Below are 19203 nucleotides of genomic sequence, written 5' to 3' on the forward strand. Positions count from 1 at the left end.
TGACATGGTGCCTCAAACCGCACGGCCACTACGCTCCGCTTATCTGCATGTTTTTACTTTCTATACATATCTCTGCTGTGCTGATGAAGAATATAAACCCATTTTTTCTGAAATCAGTATTTTAGGTGTTAATTCAAAATATTCGCTTTTACTGACAATAGACTAATTAGCACATTTCATTAGGGGAAGGCCGATACAGCATATACGAAAATTAGAGATATTTGGAGAAAAGAGAATCAGCTGTTTGTCAATAGCTCACGTGGAAAACCTAACACTAAGCAAAGAAGAGAAAGGTGGAAGGAATGCATAGAGGGGCTATACACGATAAATGAACTTACCACGTATTATTATACGAGTGAAAAGGAAAGAGGAAGTAGATGAATGTCAGATTGAAGATGTCATACTGCGAGATGAACTTGACAGACCTCAGTCGAAACAAAGCGTCTAGTTAAGACACCATTCTATCAGAGCTACTGAGCCACTTACGACGAAACTACTCCATCCGACATGCAAGATGTTTGAGACAGGCGAAATACCCTCAATATTTCAAGAAGGATGTAGCAGTTCAGTTCTAAGGGAAGCAGTTGCGGACTATCGGTTTAATAATTCATAGCTGCGATATACTAACACGAATTCACTACAGAAGAACGGAAAAACTAAACTTATCTCAAAGGATTGGTTAAAGAAAAACAAATCTACGCATTTGTAGACTCAGATAAAGCTTATGACAATGCTGACTGGACGGTTCTAGGCGCTACAGTCTGGAACCGTGCGACTTCTACGGTCGCAGGTTCGAATCCTGCCTCGGGCATGGATGTGTGTGACGTCCTTAGGTTAGTTAGGTTTAAGTAGTTCTAAGTTCTAGGGGACTGATGACCTCAGAAGTTAAGTCCCATAGTGCTCAGAGCCATTTGAACAATTTGTCAATGTAAGAGGGGAATTTTAATTGACATTTTGCATCCAAAGATATTGCAGCTTTGAATTAAAGCATGTATATGTTCTGCGTAATTCTCACTTCTTGCCTAGTAACATATCCACCAGTATTCTGAATGATTCCCATGCATTACATTGTTTTGGAGTCAATGTTTCTTCCAGATGTTTTTGTTGCAAAATGAGCCAAATTTGGAGTCCGGAAAAAATTTCTCCTTTCACTTCTGCATCAGACATCTGGGGAAACATTTACATTATGAAATGAAAAGCTGCAGAATCACTAGCCAAACCTTTAAGGAACTGTTTAGTTAGTCCCAATTTATTATGCAGGGATGGTATCGCCGGTTATTCCTGGGTGCAAGAGTTCCTCGCAGTATGTTATTTATGGCTCGAATTAGCTATTCTCTCACAGGCCATTCTTTCTTAATACAATGTTTGGCTGTTTCTCAGCTATATCAAAGACAGGAGAAACATGAGTATTTTGTGAAGCCTCTTTGAAGTCCTACAAAGAGTGCAGTTATCTCCACATAATTATCTCCACGGAACAATATTGCACTTTGGTATTATCTAGTGGTAACCTACAGTATTAACAAAGGAAATAGAGAGGAAACTTATAACCTACATGGCATTGGGTGATATCTACTGGTTATTTATCGAAGTAAATGAACGTAAGATTTTATATCTAAGTCTTTTAAACACAAGGATATCCTCATTATTTATAAAATAATTGTTATTTTCACAAAACTATCATAATTTTGTGTTCTGAAGGTCAATTTTAATCAGAAAGTGTTGTTGAACTAACAAACAAATTCTTGTTACATAGTGTTACTTATCACACATTTTATAGACCTAACTCTTTCAGAATAGATTTTTCAATATGGTCTTGAATCTCTAATTTTTGAAAGGGTAGTAAGAGTAATAGCTAGAACAGATCATATGCACAGTTTACATTTCTTTGTGAAGACGACAATAATACACATAATTATACTGGTTGCTACGCTTCTGTATAAGCAATGGCTGTGTGGGGACAGAGAGATGAGAGACGGAAGAACTTGAGGAAACAGTAGAATACAAGACATTCAGAGATGAGGAAAATTAAGATGAGATGAGTGAACACAGAAGAAAACGTAGTAGAAGAGTACTGGGAGAATAAATAATGATTATATCCACTAATTACGTTTACGCCAAATTAAATTCACTTCGTCTTTCTTCGTGTTACTCTACGGGATTCCTCCCACAACTTTCATTGCTGTTTCTTTCTGGCCTATAGTGGTGAACACAGATGTCATTTACAATAACAATCTGAAGCATTAATTCAGCCTGATTCTTTTTAAAGCAGTCCAAATGGTTCTCAGAAATTAGTTTTCCTTTAGCTTTTGGCATTTTTCATTAATACGACAATCATAAAATACAAAGGTCGCTCATACTTAATCATACACGGAAATTGTATCTTACAGTTTCATCTGATGAGTTGAGGAAGTCGGCTGTTCCATATACTGTGGGCCATCAATAAGATATTTTTGACTTGTTTGATTCTTTCATCTGTTGTTGCAGTCTCTATTCGTCCTTCACCCAGGTTACTTTCAAGGAAAGCTTGGCTGCTTTCAATTCTTATTTCGCACCTACTACAAATGAAGCTGCGGACTCTTTACACGATTTGTAACCCTTCTTATTTGGTTAGTGATTAAGCGTAGAAAAGGAATAAAGTTAATACATGTTGGGTTCCTTGTTACACGGCCTCTTTTTTCCGCAGTCACAGTATTACAAGTTACATAGGTTACATAGATTTACAGTGGCAAAAGACTGTATAATCTGTTCACTTCAAACAACTTTAAGCTGTGTTAGTGTTCCAGTTTACCTTTTTGAAAGAACTCCTTACGACACAACTACTTTAAATAGTGGCGTATACAAAAGTATTGCACAGTTCAGGTTGACAAAGTACAATTCTATGTAACACTTACCAACAAAATAAAAACAAAAGTACATTATTTTTGACGCGCGGGATTAGCCGAGTGGTCTAGGCGCTGCAGTCATGGACTGTGCGGCTGGTCCCGGCGGAGGTTCGAGTCCTCCCTCGGGCATGGGTGTGCGGACATTTGCCACGGCGGACATTTATCACTATTTTACCTGCTCCGAAGTGTTGGGTCCCTTGTCTCCCCCTCCTGCTCCTCCTCCTCCTCCTCCTCCTCCTCCTCCTCCCCCTCACTCGCCGCCCGACCCGCAGTAAAGGTACTCACTGAGCCTAAATTATACGTGCCTTTTTTGGTGCTCCTGCAGCAGCTTGCTGTCGAGTTTTGTGTACCATGGGGGATCAGTTCCGTCTGATATTAATTTATTTGGTATGAATCCCTCGAGTGCTGTTGATACTATTTCTTTGAACTTAAGCCACATATGGTCTTCACTTACATAGTTTGGAAGGATAGGAGACTATCTCTTAGAAAGACGTCAACCAAATTTTTAGTTGCTTTTATAAGTATATATATTTCGCGTTTAGTTTTGGTGAATTTCTTTGTTACGGAATTGAGCCTCGCTACGACTGTGTGTTCACTAACTCCTGTACCGTAGTGATGCTCAGGATTATATGTGGCTAAGAGGTTAAGTGTGTTTTCGTAACCATTTACAATTTGAGTGGCCTCGTGAACTAATTGTTCAAAATGATTTTATAGAAAGCATTTAGAACAATTATGGACGTTATTTTCTATCTACAGTAGGGTGTGAAAATTTATTTTTGTCAACATACGGAAGGTAGACTGAAGTCACTGCCAATTATAATTGTATGAGTAGGGTACCTATTTGCGACGAGACTCGAGTTTTCTTTGAAATGTTCAGCAACTCTTTCATCTGAGACCGGGGGTTGGTAAAAGGAGCCAGTAATTAATTTATTCCGGTTGTCGAATATAACCTCTGTCCATACTAAGTCACAGGAACTACCTGCTTCAATGTCGCTTGTGAGCTGGAACACACATTACATTATTTTTCCTTAAGTTGTGCTTCTTGTTTCTGTTGTAGTGGAGATCATTACAATTACGGCTTTTCCCTCCAAAACCTAGGGTGCTTTCTCTGTGACCCTGTAAATACCACAATGTAGTACAACAACGTACAGTAAAGCATAGCATTCTGTATTACTTCATTTCCATATTTCTAACATTTTAAAATTGTACGTCGACTTTAGATGACACGTCAATCATAGATGTTCTTATCTCTGTTTATGAACGTACTTACAGTCATGTTTTGAACATTGTCCCACTACACTTTATTAACTAATGTTTCGCCGCAAGGGAATCGGATTTTAGAGTAAATTAATATGGAGTATGTCGTACTTCTTTTCAAACATTCACATACTCATTTCTTCTTTCCTTACTGTCTTTTGGGCATACAGTTGTGGTAATTAAAGTAGGCACAAATGCAGCGATCAAAAAGAAATGATTAGCGTACATTCACATTCTGTTTACAGCGTTCCTTTCTTGTTGCTCCCATGTCGATGGACTGTTTCTATCGCAATCAGTAAGCGTGAAAGGAAGCTACCGTACAGACAGAGGGATCTATGTTTATACTTGGCAGAACTAATTACATACTGACATAATCGTCGGAATTGCTTTCGTTTCCCAAAAGATAAAAATATTTCGATTTCGGAAAAGAAGCTCTGTATTTCGCCAAGATGTCGAAGAAGAAGGGTCCTTACGTATTGGTTGTATCGAGTAAAATGTAGAGACGGCGGTTTGAAAGCGGACACAAGAAGTACGAGGAAGGGCGTCCCTTACCTGAGGGATCGCTACCTGGCGAAGGGGGCAAGTGTGGCAAATGTCCGGCGTGGCAAATGTCCGGTGTAGCAAATGTCTGGCATTCGTGTTTGTCCTTAGGATAATTTAGGTTAAGTAGAGTGTAAGCTTAGGGACTGATGACCCTCGCAGTTAAGTCCCATAAGATTTCACACACATTTGAACATTTTTTTACATTATTTTTATATCAGCATCATATCTTCTCCAGGCTGAAAGGGTCCTGTTGCCCTCCCACCTAGTAACGCTGTAAACAGAGGAGGAGAAAGAGAAACAGAACAGACACTAATGAAACATGGATCCACGAAATCGCCATCAGAACGTCAGGAAGAACATGAATACACTCGTAGCAGGCTGATGGAATGGTCATGCATTGGTCGCAAACTTCAGCTTTCGTAGATGGCCGTCCCGGTCTCCGGCAGCATAGATAATTAATGATTTCTTCCGATAATTAGTGATTTCCTCCCGTGGTACTCGTCAGAGAAAAAGACGTCCAGCTGTAGTGTCAGAAGGTGAAGTATCAGAACCTCTTACGAAGCTTACCGAGAGCGGGACTGCTTCACTCTTGATCATCCATGTCCACGATTGTGTATTACAGTTCTGAAACATATCTGAGAGACATGCTAACGAGCTAAGAAACAAGACTGTAGCCTGATGATGAACCTATGTCTCACAAACGCGTCTTGATTACCAAATGTAAGTTTAGTTAACCAGCGTTTTTCGCTCGTTTAATATACGGGACTACATTGCGTGCGTTTGTCGTATTACACACGAACCTTCCGTTGAATGGATCTAATTTGCGTGTGGAACTTACGGTCATGGAGAAATGTTTTAATGTTGGCGAAAACCTGCCCTTAGGAAATCACTCAGTAATTTGTAATATATTTGCATGGCCATTTGAGAGCGTGCTTGTTGATGTAAGCGATAAGCCATTATACTGATATCTCTGGGAGGTATGCAAACAGATGGGAGACAGTACATTAAGTGTGGGTGGATTCCTGCCTCACCTGCGGTGTGTACACGTTGAGGTAGAGGCAGTCCTCGCTGCCCAGGTAGACCCCCGCGTCGTTCACTTGGGCGCAGGGTGAACCTTCCTCCAACGCGTCCAGCACGCTGTCCCATGGTCTCTTAGGCTCCGCCACCTGTTACCAAAGGATACAAACTGTCTTCAGATAACCACCTACACAAAGAAACCAATAACAAATCTTCCGCCATTCCTTTGGTCTTGTAAATTTTAGATGTCACACTAATCAGTCCTGGACTGACTTTTAGACGTCTTCTGTATTGATCTATGAAGTATTCTACTCTGGACCTGACGAGTACTCTTATTCCACTTTCACAGTACAACAAATGTACAAGTTCGTAATCAGGCCGTATTTAGTTAACGTCTCCAAGAGGCCAAAACAGAACAATATAGTTTAAGCTGAATGTCAGGGGGTCAAAGTCAAGTCATCGTACGCTATACCTAAGACAATCATCACGAGAATCCAATGCGTATCTGAATCCACAGGCAACGGTAGGCTTTCACAGTCGTTTCACGGTATGTCACAAGCAGGTTGAAGATCCGAAATGCTGTTGCGTGGCCGATCCAGGTTTTATACACGGTAGTCAGAAATAGTCTCAAAAGCTTGTAAGTGTGTTGCAGGGTAGATTGTGCTGGAAAAATAGTTGTTAAGAAAAAATTAGATGCGTTGCGCCGTTTCCGAGTTAATTAACACTGAATTTAGCCAACGAGGCCCTTGCGTGCGCAAATTCAAGTGGCCTGCCAGATACAATATCATGTCAGTTGTTCTCATACCATAGGTGAAAGCTCACGAGACTGCTCAGCTTTGGGCTCGCGTTCGATTCTTATTACCGTCCCATGTCCGATTTTCGTATCGTTCTGTTGTTGGTTTCTAGGAAACCAAACAAAGAACAGGTTTGGCGACGTCCTTAAAGGATCTCTTGAATTTGCGAGCGCAGCTGCCTGATTGGCTAACTTCAGTGCTAATTAACTAGGAAACAGATCAACGGAATTTTTCCTTAACAATTATTTCTCAGCACAACCAACGCTGTAACACCATTACAAGCTTTTGAGACTGTTTCTGACACCCTTCACACTGGCCTTCAGCCGTAGTTGAGGACAGGACTTTACCTGCTGGGAAAGCTGCCTAGGGCGTGCCGCTGCGTCTGTCAGTGATTGTACTGTGTCGATATTGATGACTTAGTCGGAGTCTGAATCACCGTTAGGCCGGGATATAAGATTCCAAGCAACTGATGGTCTCCACACAGACGTGCCAATATTACAAACTGCTTCTCTACAGTGTAATCATGGTGTAACAATTAATGATGTAGGTCCTAAATGTATCTCATTTGGTGTATATAATTAAAAGAAAGCTATGCTCAGTCCCATTTTCTTATTAATGTTTACATAGAAGGTGTTTGGCATGTTATCATGATGTATAGCTTTACCACAGCAGTATAAGAGTCAGTTTGTGAGAGCGTCGGCTCACTTCCGACTAAGTAAGGCTACCATTTACTGTAGTAAGCAAGTTACACTAATTTTTTGGAATGATATTACATGATCTTACCTTAAATCTGCGTGGTCCGACTGGAGACTCTGCGTAAGGGATACCAGAGAAACTGGCGTACGGGAAGCCATAGACGGTGAGGCTAGCGTAGCCCCTGACAAGGCCTTCTTCTAAGCGCACCACAGGCTGCTCCTGAGGAAGAGGCTGCAAAACGAAAGTGCAAACGGAAGTTACGCTCTGTGGCAGCTATAAGGAAGCGCTGGGCATTCAGGATGTGGTTGTAAGCGCGCTTCGTTTTTGCAAACCTCATTCTCGACTGCAAGGCTTGGTGATTACGATACCTAGGTCTTCGCAATACAGATTGAGTCAGGAGGAAAGGTACATGCTTCGAGGGGTGAAAGTGACAATGATTCTGAGAAAAAAAACTTCATACAGACATACGTCCTATTCCGAATTGTTTCTGAAACAGAACACATTTAATATCACTTAAAATCAAACTACATTAAATATCCTACAAAAAAAGTCCTATGCATTTCTTCTCTGGGGGCTAATAGTTTGCGCGAAGAGAGCGTGGAATCCTGAAAATCTGACGCGAGGCGCACGCGGTGTAGCTTAGGTAGTTCTTGAGGGCCAGTTTGAGGTAGATTCCCAACTTGATAGACCACAAGGGTCCGTATCAAATCGTTCGTCTCGGCTTCTTCTACACTATTGTGGTACGTTGTAAACAACAACAACTGTTGAGTCATACAGAAAATAAAAAACAATGTATCTCGAAAATCATTCGGAATAGGTTTGTTGGTTGGTTGATATGATGGAAGAGACCAATCAGCGAGGTCATCGGTCTCATTGGGTTAGGGACGGATGGGGAAGGAAGTCGGCCGAGCCCTTTCAAAGGAACCATACCGGCATTTTTCTAAAGCGATGCAGGGAAATCACGGGAAACGTAAATCAGGATGCCAGGACGCGGGATTCATCTGTCGTCCTACCGAATGCGAGTCCAATGTGCTAACCACTGCGCCACCTCGCGTGGTCATTCGGAATAGGGAACATGTCCACACAACGTTTTCTTGCTCAGAACCACTAATACTATCACCACTCAAAGCATGTACCGTTTCTCCTGACTCACCCTGTGTATAATGCAAAAGCAGGCGAGAAAGCAGATTTAACGTTTCAGAGTGAAACTGTAGAGAGAGTGGTGCAATATGTGTAAGAATAGTTTATTGATGTTGAATAAAAATGGAGATGGACGATGTAACTAGTCGAACTAAGAAGTGACTGGCATTTACGACGATTTTCAGGGATTCACTGTTTTATATATCAACCATGTGAGAAAGTTGACATGAGTATCGTAAGGAAAAACTTCATTGAGTGCTTTGCGAAATTTTGACTTCATACGTGGCTTTCAAAAGCAGATACGCTATTCACAACAGCAACGCTAAGAGAGGGTAACATTAACTCCCTTACTATTTTCGTGTATACATTTTTAATCTCTCAGGAAACTCCTATCTCGTTGACATTTAGGATTTTGAACTTAACAGAACTATAACACAGGCGTAAGTGTTAACAGAAAACATTAGTACTAGAATCTCGCCGGCCGAAGTGGCCGTGCGGTTAAAGGCGCTGCAGTCTGGGACCGCAAGACCGCTACTGTCGCAGGTTCGAATCCTGCCTCGGGCATGGATATTTGTGATGTCCTTAGGTTAGTTAGGTTTAACTAGTTCTAAGTTCTAGGGGACTAATGACCTCAGCAGTTGAGTCCCATAGTGCTCAGAGCCATTTGAACCATTTTTTACTAGAATCTACAGAGTAATCAATAACGAATTCTTGTTCTGTCATGTGTGATAACCGACAGCAAATGTGTTTCTTATCTAAAGCAATCAAAGTACACAACGGAAAACGATAAAAACTATTTTTTGAGAGATTAAGCAGCTTGAATCACATGTTCCAACTAGTGAAATTTTTGTACATCAAAACATGCCGAGACGGAATTTATAAATCCGAATTTCACATATATCAGCATACGTAATTTCATTGAGAGTAGCATCTATTAATAGTATAATATCTATCAAAATGTAGTGTCTTCTTCAGTACTGTGTGTTGTGGAAGCTATATTATGATCATAAGAATTATACAGAAATTTAACATAAAATCGAACATCAGCATTGATATCCTCTTTTTCCTTGCATATTTTAATTGATTTAGATAATAACCACATTTTCTGTCCGTTATCACACATGGTAGTGCAAGTATCGATTATTGATTACTTTATAGATTCTTGCACTAATGCTTTCTGTTAACACTTAGCTTCATGTTACGTTCTAAATCTAAATGCCAACAAAACAGGAATTTCCTGAGAGATTAAAACTCTACGTCGGGCCGAGATACCAACCTGAATCCTTGCCTTTTCTCGGTACTGCTCTTACCACTACTGAGCTAGTCAGACGCGATTTATGATCCACCCGCACAGTTGCATTTTTGTCTGTATTACCCTCCTTCCCTCTACAATTACAGCGTTAACTCCGTTACAGAGCAAAATATTCGTTCTACATTCGTTCCGGTATTCAACAGTATGCTGCCTGCATGGAATGTGTAATCCAGAAGTCGATAAACATCATCAAAACTTGAAACGTAATAGATGAGGTAGCTGAAGCGATGTTTGTTCTGACCAGCGTAAGTAGTGCCCAAAGCAACACAAAAGTGTTAAGCCGATACCCTACGACACAAATTAAATTGACGTGGCGTATAAACCCTGCTACGAAGGTTCTCTCTGATCCACAATCAATTGGCTAACACATGAAAAATACTGTGAACGGATTACTTCTGTTAAAACGCCAAAAATCTGTTAGTTTCTTTCAGGACACTCGGCGAAGCCCATAAAATTATTTAGATTTTGCCTCAATCTTTATCCTGTCTTCCTAATGCCAGATAAAATTTTAGGACTCTACAGAATACCTGCAGTTTACTTTGTTTCAGATTCACATAGTGTGACAACATTGTCTTTAAGTTAGTGTTACAAATAATCTGCAAGTGCGCTTAGATATGGCATGCATGGAATGTCATGACTACAGATGTTTAAAGAGGCTTTCTAAGCTGTAGCTTTAGGTACCAGCACCAGTGAGCGCAGAGAAAAATGTGCAAGTAAGGAGCGCTGTATCTATCCTTGAACGGCGTCCAGTGTAAGCACGATTATTGAAAAATTTCACAAATTCACGTCAGAGGCGTTAGATTCCTTGAATCAACATGAGAGACAGAGGGCGCTGATACTTTCTTGCACGTAACTTCAGAGAGCCGAATGGAAAATTTTTATGGACGTTTGTCTGCGTGCGAAATTGCAGACATTGGTGTTTTTGGAAATTTTTCAAACAGGTATCGATACAGAACTACTTCTCTCATGAAGTTTTAAGCATACCACATTTACTGACGGAGATTATTTCAATAAGCGTTGCTGGATTACATATAGGTTTGGTAAATCTATTTGTTTATCTCCATATATACCGAAAAATATGACTCGCAGTGTCGTAGAATGTGACCAAAATGTCCAGTTGTCTTAAGAACTTTAAAAGCATAATCACTTTTAGGCCTAAAGAGATGCAAGAGCCTACATTTTGTCAGCTATCAAAACTCAGTCCATTTGGGGGGGGGGGGGGGGCGGGCATCTACAAATTTCTGTCCAGCACTCCTTGAGAATTGCACTATGGCTATTAACAGCAGAGTGTTGGAGATGGTACTCGACAGAAGCAGAACAAAACTTTTGTATACGTGGTTCTGTTCAAAAAATTCCGGAGATTCGTGATTACGCACCAAAGGCGTGTTGGAGCGAAATGTGGTTGGCATCCCTGCACACGCCTGTGTTTCATGTGTAACTGACAGAAGTTTCATTGTTGAACGTTGTGCCGCACAGTTTGCGAATTTCGAGATGGCAGAATTAGAGGAGCGAGGCGCCTGTATTTAGTTTTGCGTGAAACTCAAGGAAACTTTTACAGAGACATACAAATGATGCAGGAAGCTTACGGTGATGAGTGCTTACGCCGTACTCGATGTTACGAATGGTTCACACGGTTTAAAAATGGCCGGACAGAAGTCATAGATGACCCTCGTTCAGGAGACCCTTCGATGTCTACCGACGACGCTCATGTCAGAAACGTCAACGTAACTGTGCGTGCCAATGAAAGATTGCAGAAGAATGTAACACTTCAGTTGGATCATGCCATCAAATCCTGACACAGCATCTTGGAATGCATCGTGTTGACGCCAAGTTCGTCCCACGGCTCATGAGTCAAGACCAGAAAGACCTTCGCCCAGCATTCCGCGAAGAGCTTTTGCATCGCGCAAATGAGAACGAGGTGTTCCTTAAGAGAATCATAACCCGTGATGAGACGTGTATCTACGGTAATGGTTTTGAGACCAAGGGCCAGTCTTCACAATGGGTAGGGAAAGGAGGTTCTCCAAGACCAAAAAGAGCTAGTCTGGTCAGGTCAAATGTCAAAGCCATGCTGATAGTTTTCTTTGACTTTAGAGGATTAGTTCATCATCAATTCGTGTCAGAGGGACAAACTGGTAATCGATGTTACTATCGACACGTGTTGCGACGCCTGCGAGAAAATGTGAGAAGGAAACGGCCTGAAATATGTCGAGACAATTCATGGCTATTGCATCACAATAAAGCACCCACACATTCATCCTTGTTGGTGCGTGACTACTGCACAAGAAACAAAATCAGTGCTGACTCGTCCTCCAGACCTCGCCCTTGCGGACTTCCTAATTTCCAAAGTTGAAAACCCCTTTGAAAGGATGAAGATTTGCAACGACAGACGAGATAAAAGAAAATTCGCCGACGGCGCTTCGCGTGATGTAGCAAGAGGCGTACCAAGACTGTTTCCGGAAGTGGAGACGTCGTTGGGAGCGGTGTATCAACTGTCGAGGAGGGTATTTCCAAGAAGACCATGCACAATAATTAAAACGTATGCGTAGAAAACATTTGTGGACAAAGTTCCGTAATTTTTTGAACGGACCTCGTATGTGACTGGAAACATACTTTTTGAAATACGGCTCATTCGGCTTTGTGGCAGCCGTCTGTCTCTAGCTACTACAGGGGATGTTGAGTGTGGTTATCACACGCTCTTACACATCTTTCTGTCTTTCTAGTATAATCACGAAATTTTGCGACCACATTTGGCTGTCCTCGGGTTTGGCTATATGGATGTGGCACACGCTTCTCTCTAACGTGTGATTCTTGCCAATAGGTATCGAACACCTTATTGTCTTCAAATATGCCCTTAGACAGAAAAGTAAGATGTTAATGACACGTGAACGAGGAGGTCCTCCTTGACCAATGCATCTGTCGTACGCAGCGTAGAACACAGCCCGTCGTGCATAAATTACATTCGCAGTTTTTCTGCAAGTGATATGTTCTCCAATTCTTCATTCGTAAATTCCTGATAATCAGCATTTGTCCGGTAAAGTGTGCCACAAGACGACTTTCACACACACAAATTAATACTAAAGCGAACCTGGTGATGCCTTGCTTCCGCGATCGCTCGTGGCTTTGCGTCTAGTCACTACGAATTTCTGAGATGATTTATTATACCGCTATGTGACAATCCCGCTACTTTATAAATCGAATGCAAGCTTCTCCTCTCTGTTTCATTGTTATAATCCAGCGGTATAACTGCAGGGTGGCATGACGGCCTTCAGCAAAAAAAGGACTTGCACATATTACAAGTGATATGGCTAAGGCGAATACAGGGTTATAAATACAAAGTCAAATAAGGGTAATGCAGGAGTAGGTTTAATAATGAATACAAAAATAGGTGTACGGGTAAGCTACTACGAAAAGCATAGTGAACGCATTATTGTGGCCAAGATAGACACGAAGCCCACGCCTACTACAGTAGTACAAGTTTATATGCCAACTAGCTCTGCAGATGAAAAAATTGATGAAATGTATGATGAGATAAAAGAAATTATTCAGGTAGTGAAGGGAGACGAAAATTTAATAGTCTTGGGTGACTGGAATTCGTCAGTAGGAAAGGGGAGAGAAGGAAACATAGTAGGTGAATATGGATTGGGGCTAAGAAATGAAAGAGGAAGCCGCCTGGTAGAATTTTGCGCAGAGCATAACTTAATCATAGCTAATACTTGGTTGAAGAATCATCAAAGAAGGTTGTATACATGGTAGAACCCTGGAGATACTAAAAGGTATCAGATAGATTATATAATGGTAAGACAGAGATTTAGGAACCAGGTTTTAAATTGTAAGACATTTCCAGGGGCCGATGTGGACTCTCACCACAATGTATTGGTTATGTACTGTAGATTAAAACTGAAGAAACTGCAAAAAGGTGGGAATTTAAGGAGATGGGACCTGGATAAACTGAAAGAACCAGAGATTGTACAGAGTTTCAGAGAGAGCATAAGGAAACAATTGACAGGAATGGGGGAAAGAAATACAGTAGAAGAAGAATGGATAGCTTTGAGGGATGAAATAGTGAAGGCAGCAGAGGATCAAATAGGTAAAAAGACGAGGGCTAGTAGAAACCCTTGGATAACATAAGAAATATTAAATTTCATTGATGAAAGGAGAAAATATAAAAATGCAGTAAATGTACTTGAGAACAATATTATGGAAATGGAAGAGGATGTAGATGAAGATGAAATGGGAGATATGATATTGCGTGAAGAGTTTGACAGAGCACTAAAAGAACTGAGTCGAAACAAGGCCCCCGGAGCAGACAACATTCCATTAGAATTACTGACAACCTTGGGAGAGCTAGTCCTGACAAAACTCTACCATCTGTTGAGCAAGATGTATGAGACAGGCGAAATACAATACCCTCAGACTTCAAGAAGAATATAATAATCTCAATCCCAAAGAAAGCAGGTGTTGACAGATGTGAAAATTACCGAACTATCAGTTTAATAAGTCACAGCTGCAAAATACTAACGCTAATTCTTTACAGACGAATGGAAAAACTGATAGAAGTCGACCTCGGGGAAGATCAGTTTGGATTCCGTAGAAATGTTGGAACACGTGAGGCAATACTGACCCTACGACTTATCTTAGAAAATAGATTAAGGAAAGGTAAACCTACGTTTCTAGCATTTGTAGTCTCAGAGAAAGCTTTTGACAATGTTGATTGGAATACTCTCTTTCAAATTCTGAAGGTGGCAGGGGTAAAATACAGAGAGCGAAAGGCTATTTACAATTTGTACAGAAACCAGATGGCAGTTATAAGAGTCGAGGGACATGAAAGGGAAGCAGTGGTTGGGAAGCAAGTGAGACAGGGTTGTAGCCTATCCCCGATGTTATTCAATCTGTATATTGAGCAAGCAATAAAGGAAACAAAAGAACAGTTCGGAGTAGGTATTAAAATCCATGGAGAAGAAATAAAAACTTTGAGGTTCACCGATGACATTGTAATTCTGTCAGAGACAGCAAAGGGCTTGGTAGAGCAGTTGAACGGAATGGACAGTGTCTTGAAAGGAAGGTATAAGATTAACATCAACAAAAGCAAAACGAGGATAATGGAATGTAGTCGAATTAAGTCGGGTGATGCTGAGGGAAGTAGATTAGGAAATGAGACACTTAAAGTAGTAAAGGAGTTTTGCTATTTGGGGAGCAAAATAACTGATGATGGTCGAAGTAGAGAGGATATAAAATGTAGACTGGCAACGGCAAGGAAAGCGTTTCTCAAGAAGAGAAATTTGTTAACATCGAGTATTGATTTAAGTGTCATGGAAGTGAAACATGGACGATAAATAGTTTGGGCAAGAAGAGAATAGAAGCTTTCGAAATGTGGTGCTACAGAAGAATGCTGAAGATTAGATGGGTAGATCACATAACTAATGAGGAGGTATTGAATAGAATTTTGGAGAAGAGGAGCTTGTGGCACAACTTGACTAGAAGAAGGGATCAGTTAATAGGACATGTTCTGAGACATCGAGGGATCACGAATTTAGTATTGGAGGGCAGCGTGGAGGGTAAAAATCGTAGAGGGAGACCAAGAGATGAATACACTAAACAGATTCAGAAGGATGCAGGTTGCAGTAGGTACTGGGAGATGAAGAAGCTTGCACAGGATAGAGTAGCGTGGAGAGCTGCATCAAACCAGTCTCAGGACTGAAGACGACAACAACAACAACATGGATAAAGTATCTGTTGGGGCAAGATTTACCAGCCAGAGCATGGTCTATGCTTTTCACAGCTCCAATTCTCCGCACGCTTGTTTAAGGACTTTCACCTACTCATCTCGACACTCGTCCCTCCATATCCGTTGTGTGAACTGTGCAAGTCCTACGGCGATCCCTTGCTCCCAGTGAGAATTATCTCACGTCTGCAAGTCACTGGAACAGTCTGCTGAATGTTCGGCTTACGCGACACATGCAGCTCGGTTGACGCTGCTGGTAACCCTTCGGATGGCGATTATAGCTGAAACAACTGGTGTTCTGTTACACCGGTTCCTTTCGTCTGAAACTTAACCTGACAGTTAAAACCTCTCAAAATAACCGGTTTCGGTTTTTTATTCTTATTACTTCCAGATAATAAATGTCGACGTCGAACGAAGATTGAAAAATTCTAATGAAAGTGAAGGAGTAGGATATCACGATCCGTGTGGGATTAATGCCACAGTTCCGGCTAAGGTATATCGGAGGCTTTCCTTAGGTGTAAAGAAAATGCCGGAACTAGTAACTCGTCCTAAGTTACTCACAATTTGGAACTGCACTGACCAGCTCCCAGGTCTCTGGGAGTTGGCTGAAAAGAACCGAACTCCAAAGAGCTCGCATCTCGTACTACCCGTCCTAACCCATATCAGAGAATGAAATGAGGCCGCTGCAGAAATCGGTCTCATTGTCTTCAGCAAAGACTGCGAAGGTGAGAATGACGGGCACGGCGACAAGGAAAACGAAAAGTCACAAGTTGATGACTTCCCTGCATCTTCACTTTTGGATGGTATTCCTTTTTCATCCTGAAGCAAGCACAAAATCAAGAGTTCAGTTGTTATCCCTAGTTGACAGTATGTCAAAAGAATTATAGGTAAATAAATCAGATCTGCCTTTCCTTCCACGGAACACTGAGGACGTTTTCTCCTAATATGATATTGCAACTTGGTTGTGCCTCCACCGTTCTTATTCTTTTTATCCAAATGGACAGTGTACTTCATTGTTACCGCGACGTCGTAAAATACTTCCTAACTAGGGATGGTACTATTCTGCAAGACACCAGCGAGGAACTACTCTACAGACCAGTCGCGGGCTCACTGCACGTACACGCATCCGTCTAATAGGCTACGCCACACGGCAACAGGTGCATTATTGTGTCTGCAGTGCCGTACCAATTCTTATGTCATGTGTTTGTTACTAGTTTCTAACTGTATGCGTTGTTATTAAAATAATACTGACTGCTTTCTCCAAGTTCTTAAATAATCCAAGATTTCAAAGCAATTAAAATTGTACGAATCAACACTACTCATGTTTTAAAAACAATTTTATTTAAAAACCAAAAAAGTTAAGCACTATGTCACGGCAAATTATTATGCCGGTATTTTTACTCTGCTGTTGCAAAAAAAAAAAAAAAAAAAAATGATATAATGGAGACCATAAAAATGTCGAAAAATACCACTTATTCGGAACTAAAATATCGGTCTCGGTTTTAACCGGTCACTTGTTCCCATTCCTAATGCCGGCCGCGGTGGCCGTGCGGTTCTAGGCGCTCCAGTCCGGAGCCGCGCTGCTGCTGCGGTCGCAGGTTCGAATCCTGCCTCGGGCATGGGTGTGTGTGATGTCCTTAGGTTAGTTAGGTTTAAGTAGTTCTAAGTTCTAGGGGACTGATGCCCACAGCAGTTGAGTCCCATAGTGCTCAGAGCCATTTGAACCATTTGAACCCATTCCTAATTAATCTTTGGCCTTATCTGTGTGCAATAACAGGAAGCCATTTCACTATATAATCTTGTTCTAATGTCATAAAAACTCAGACAGACAAGTGCGGAATGGCTGATGTAGGAGACGGCTGTAAGTGCTTCATCTGTCAACAGCATAAGCATCACAGCCAGAGGACTAAGTACAGACAAGCACAACCAGTAAGAATTCAGAATGTGCTTTACTTAAAACTAGCTGTGCACAATGTCTAAACTTGCTGGTAGAAACTAGACCAGTGCAACTCGGTGTTGCTTGGGTTTAGTTTCCAACTGCAAGGGAGTGGCATACAGAAGCACGAACTTATTGTGTTCATTGTTGCTATTACTATGAACCTAGACGTTTTGCTTGTCATTGTGAGAGCACACAAAGATTACTATACAGCTAGTAAGTGTTTTTCAGTATGGTAATTTGAGAAAATCGTGCTACTTAGTTGTAGGCAGACAGAGTCAAATTACGAAGTACTTAGAGCATTGTGTCAAAGCCTCACCTTGCTGTTAAGCAGTCCTTCAAAAAATAAGTGATGCAATAGCGCAGCTTTTTAAAGCGGATTACGAGGGCTGGGAGCTGGCGTTGAATAATGCAACAGCTAACTACTTTTTGTATGTCCTGGCAGACTGGTTAAGAACTGAGTGACTAGAAGAATGTTTTCTGCAAGCAATCTATCACCAGACACGCGCCTGCAGTTTTCGAAATATCGGTGCTAAGAAACATCCTTGGTACTCGGCTTTCCTCGTGTATTAGAATACTATTTATTTTTACGCCGGGAAGTTACACTCGCTCATGCATCACACGCCGTATGACGAAGTGCTGTTAGTGAAATTTAGAACAGTCAAAACTGGGAATGTCGATACATGGTTTGTATCACCTCCATATTTTTTGCAGTTTCCATTTCACAAGCAAGTTGACGGCCTTTGGTGATTAATCTTGTCCAAAGAGATACTACAACATCTCAAATTCTACCGTGCTAGCAATTCTTTGTCGGCAGTCACGGCTAGTTCTCCCTGCGACCAAGACAAACCCGTTTGTTGAAAGCTACTGCCCGCCGGAGTGGCCGAGCGGTTCTAGGCGCTACCGTCAGGTGCCGCGCGACCACTACGGTCGCATGTTCGAATCCTGCCTCGGACATGGATGTGTGTGATGTCCTTAGGTTAGTTAGGTTTAAGTAGTCCTAAGTTCTAGGGGACTGATGACCTCAGAAGTTAAGTCCCATAGTGCTCAGAGCCATTTGAAAGCTGCTATCAACGCCCATAACTTTCAACGTTTAGAAACCACCCACAAAGTTTCTTGAAATGTCGAAATACTGCACACAGAACTGAGAGGAGAAATACTTTTAGGTCTTCAATTTTTGAAATTAAAAGTCTTAAAAGGACCACCGGAATTTTCCACCGTATGAACAAATCGATTTAGCTTTCTCACCTCTTCCTCCCCCCCCCCCCCTCACCACCCCTTCCGCCTCCGTCATATAATTTCTGTTCAGAACGAGAAGAACGGATTCTGAGGGGGGTGCAGGGAGCGGACGAAGCAAGCTCCGCCCACCGAATCTCAATACGCTTCAAATCAATCTGCAGGAAAGTTTTGGAAGACCATGTCGAGACTACGTAACGCAGTACTGACAACGTACTTATCGTCACAAATAAATTTATGTTCCAAGAGGCGCTGACAGTGTCACCTGCTGGCCGCTATATCAACTGCTACTTATTGCCACGGCGGCAGTATCCTCGAAATCAAAAACAGAGTAAAACAGCGGCGTAACAAATGCTTACAAGATTCGTTATATCGTAATTGATAGTATTGTGTAAAATCAAGGTACACGCTGATACTAATTCCATGCCAGTTCTCACAGACAATTCGAAATTTAATGTGCCAGAAATATAAGCTACATTGTAGCAACAAGAAAGAGTGATAAACATTTCGAACATTTATTAACATATGCAAAACATAATTATAAAAGATAAATTATTATGAAACATATAATAACTTGAAAAAACACACGAATTAATCACACTGAATCTGTCTTATTGCATTCCTCATCTGCTCAACAGTTGCTGTTATCGTCCAGTTCGGCACAATCA

General features: G+C 41.3%; 1 protein-coding gene across 3 annotated transcripts in view; it reads right to left on the reverse strand.

The window, feature by feature from the left end:
• Nucleotides 1–19203, reverse strand: part of LOC126162241 (acetylcholinesterase-like) — a 193246-nt gene that overhangs the window by 65413 nt on the left and 108630 nt on the right. For all 3 annotated transcript variants that reach the window (XM_049918614.1, XM_049918616.1, XM_049918615.1), the window contains exons 2-3: nt 7277–7420; nt 5714–5848 (exon numbers count right to left, since the gene is read on the reverse strand). In XM_049918614.1, coding sequence (XP_049774571.1) covers nt 5714–5848; nt 7277–7420 — 279 coding nt within the window. The remainder of the gene's footprint in view (nt 1–5713; nt 5849–7276; nt 7421–19203) is intronic.

The sequence above is a fragment of the Schistocerca cancellata genome, chromosome 2 (genome assembly GCF_023864275.1).
Source record: "Schistocerca cancellata isolate TAMUIC-IGC-003103 chromosome 2, iqSchCanc2.1, whole genome shotgun sequence".
Taxonomy (NCBI): Eukaryota; Metazoa; Arthropoda; class Insecta; order Orthoptera; family Acrididae; genus Schistocerca; species Schistocerca cancellata.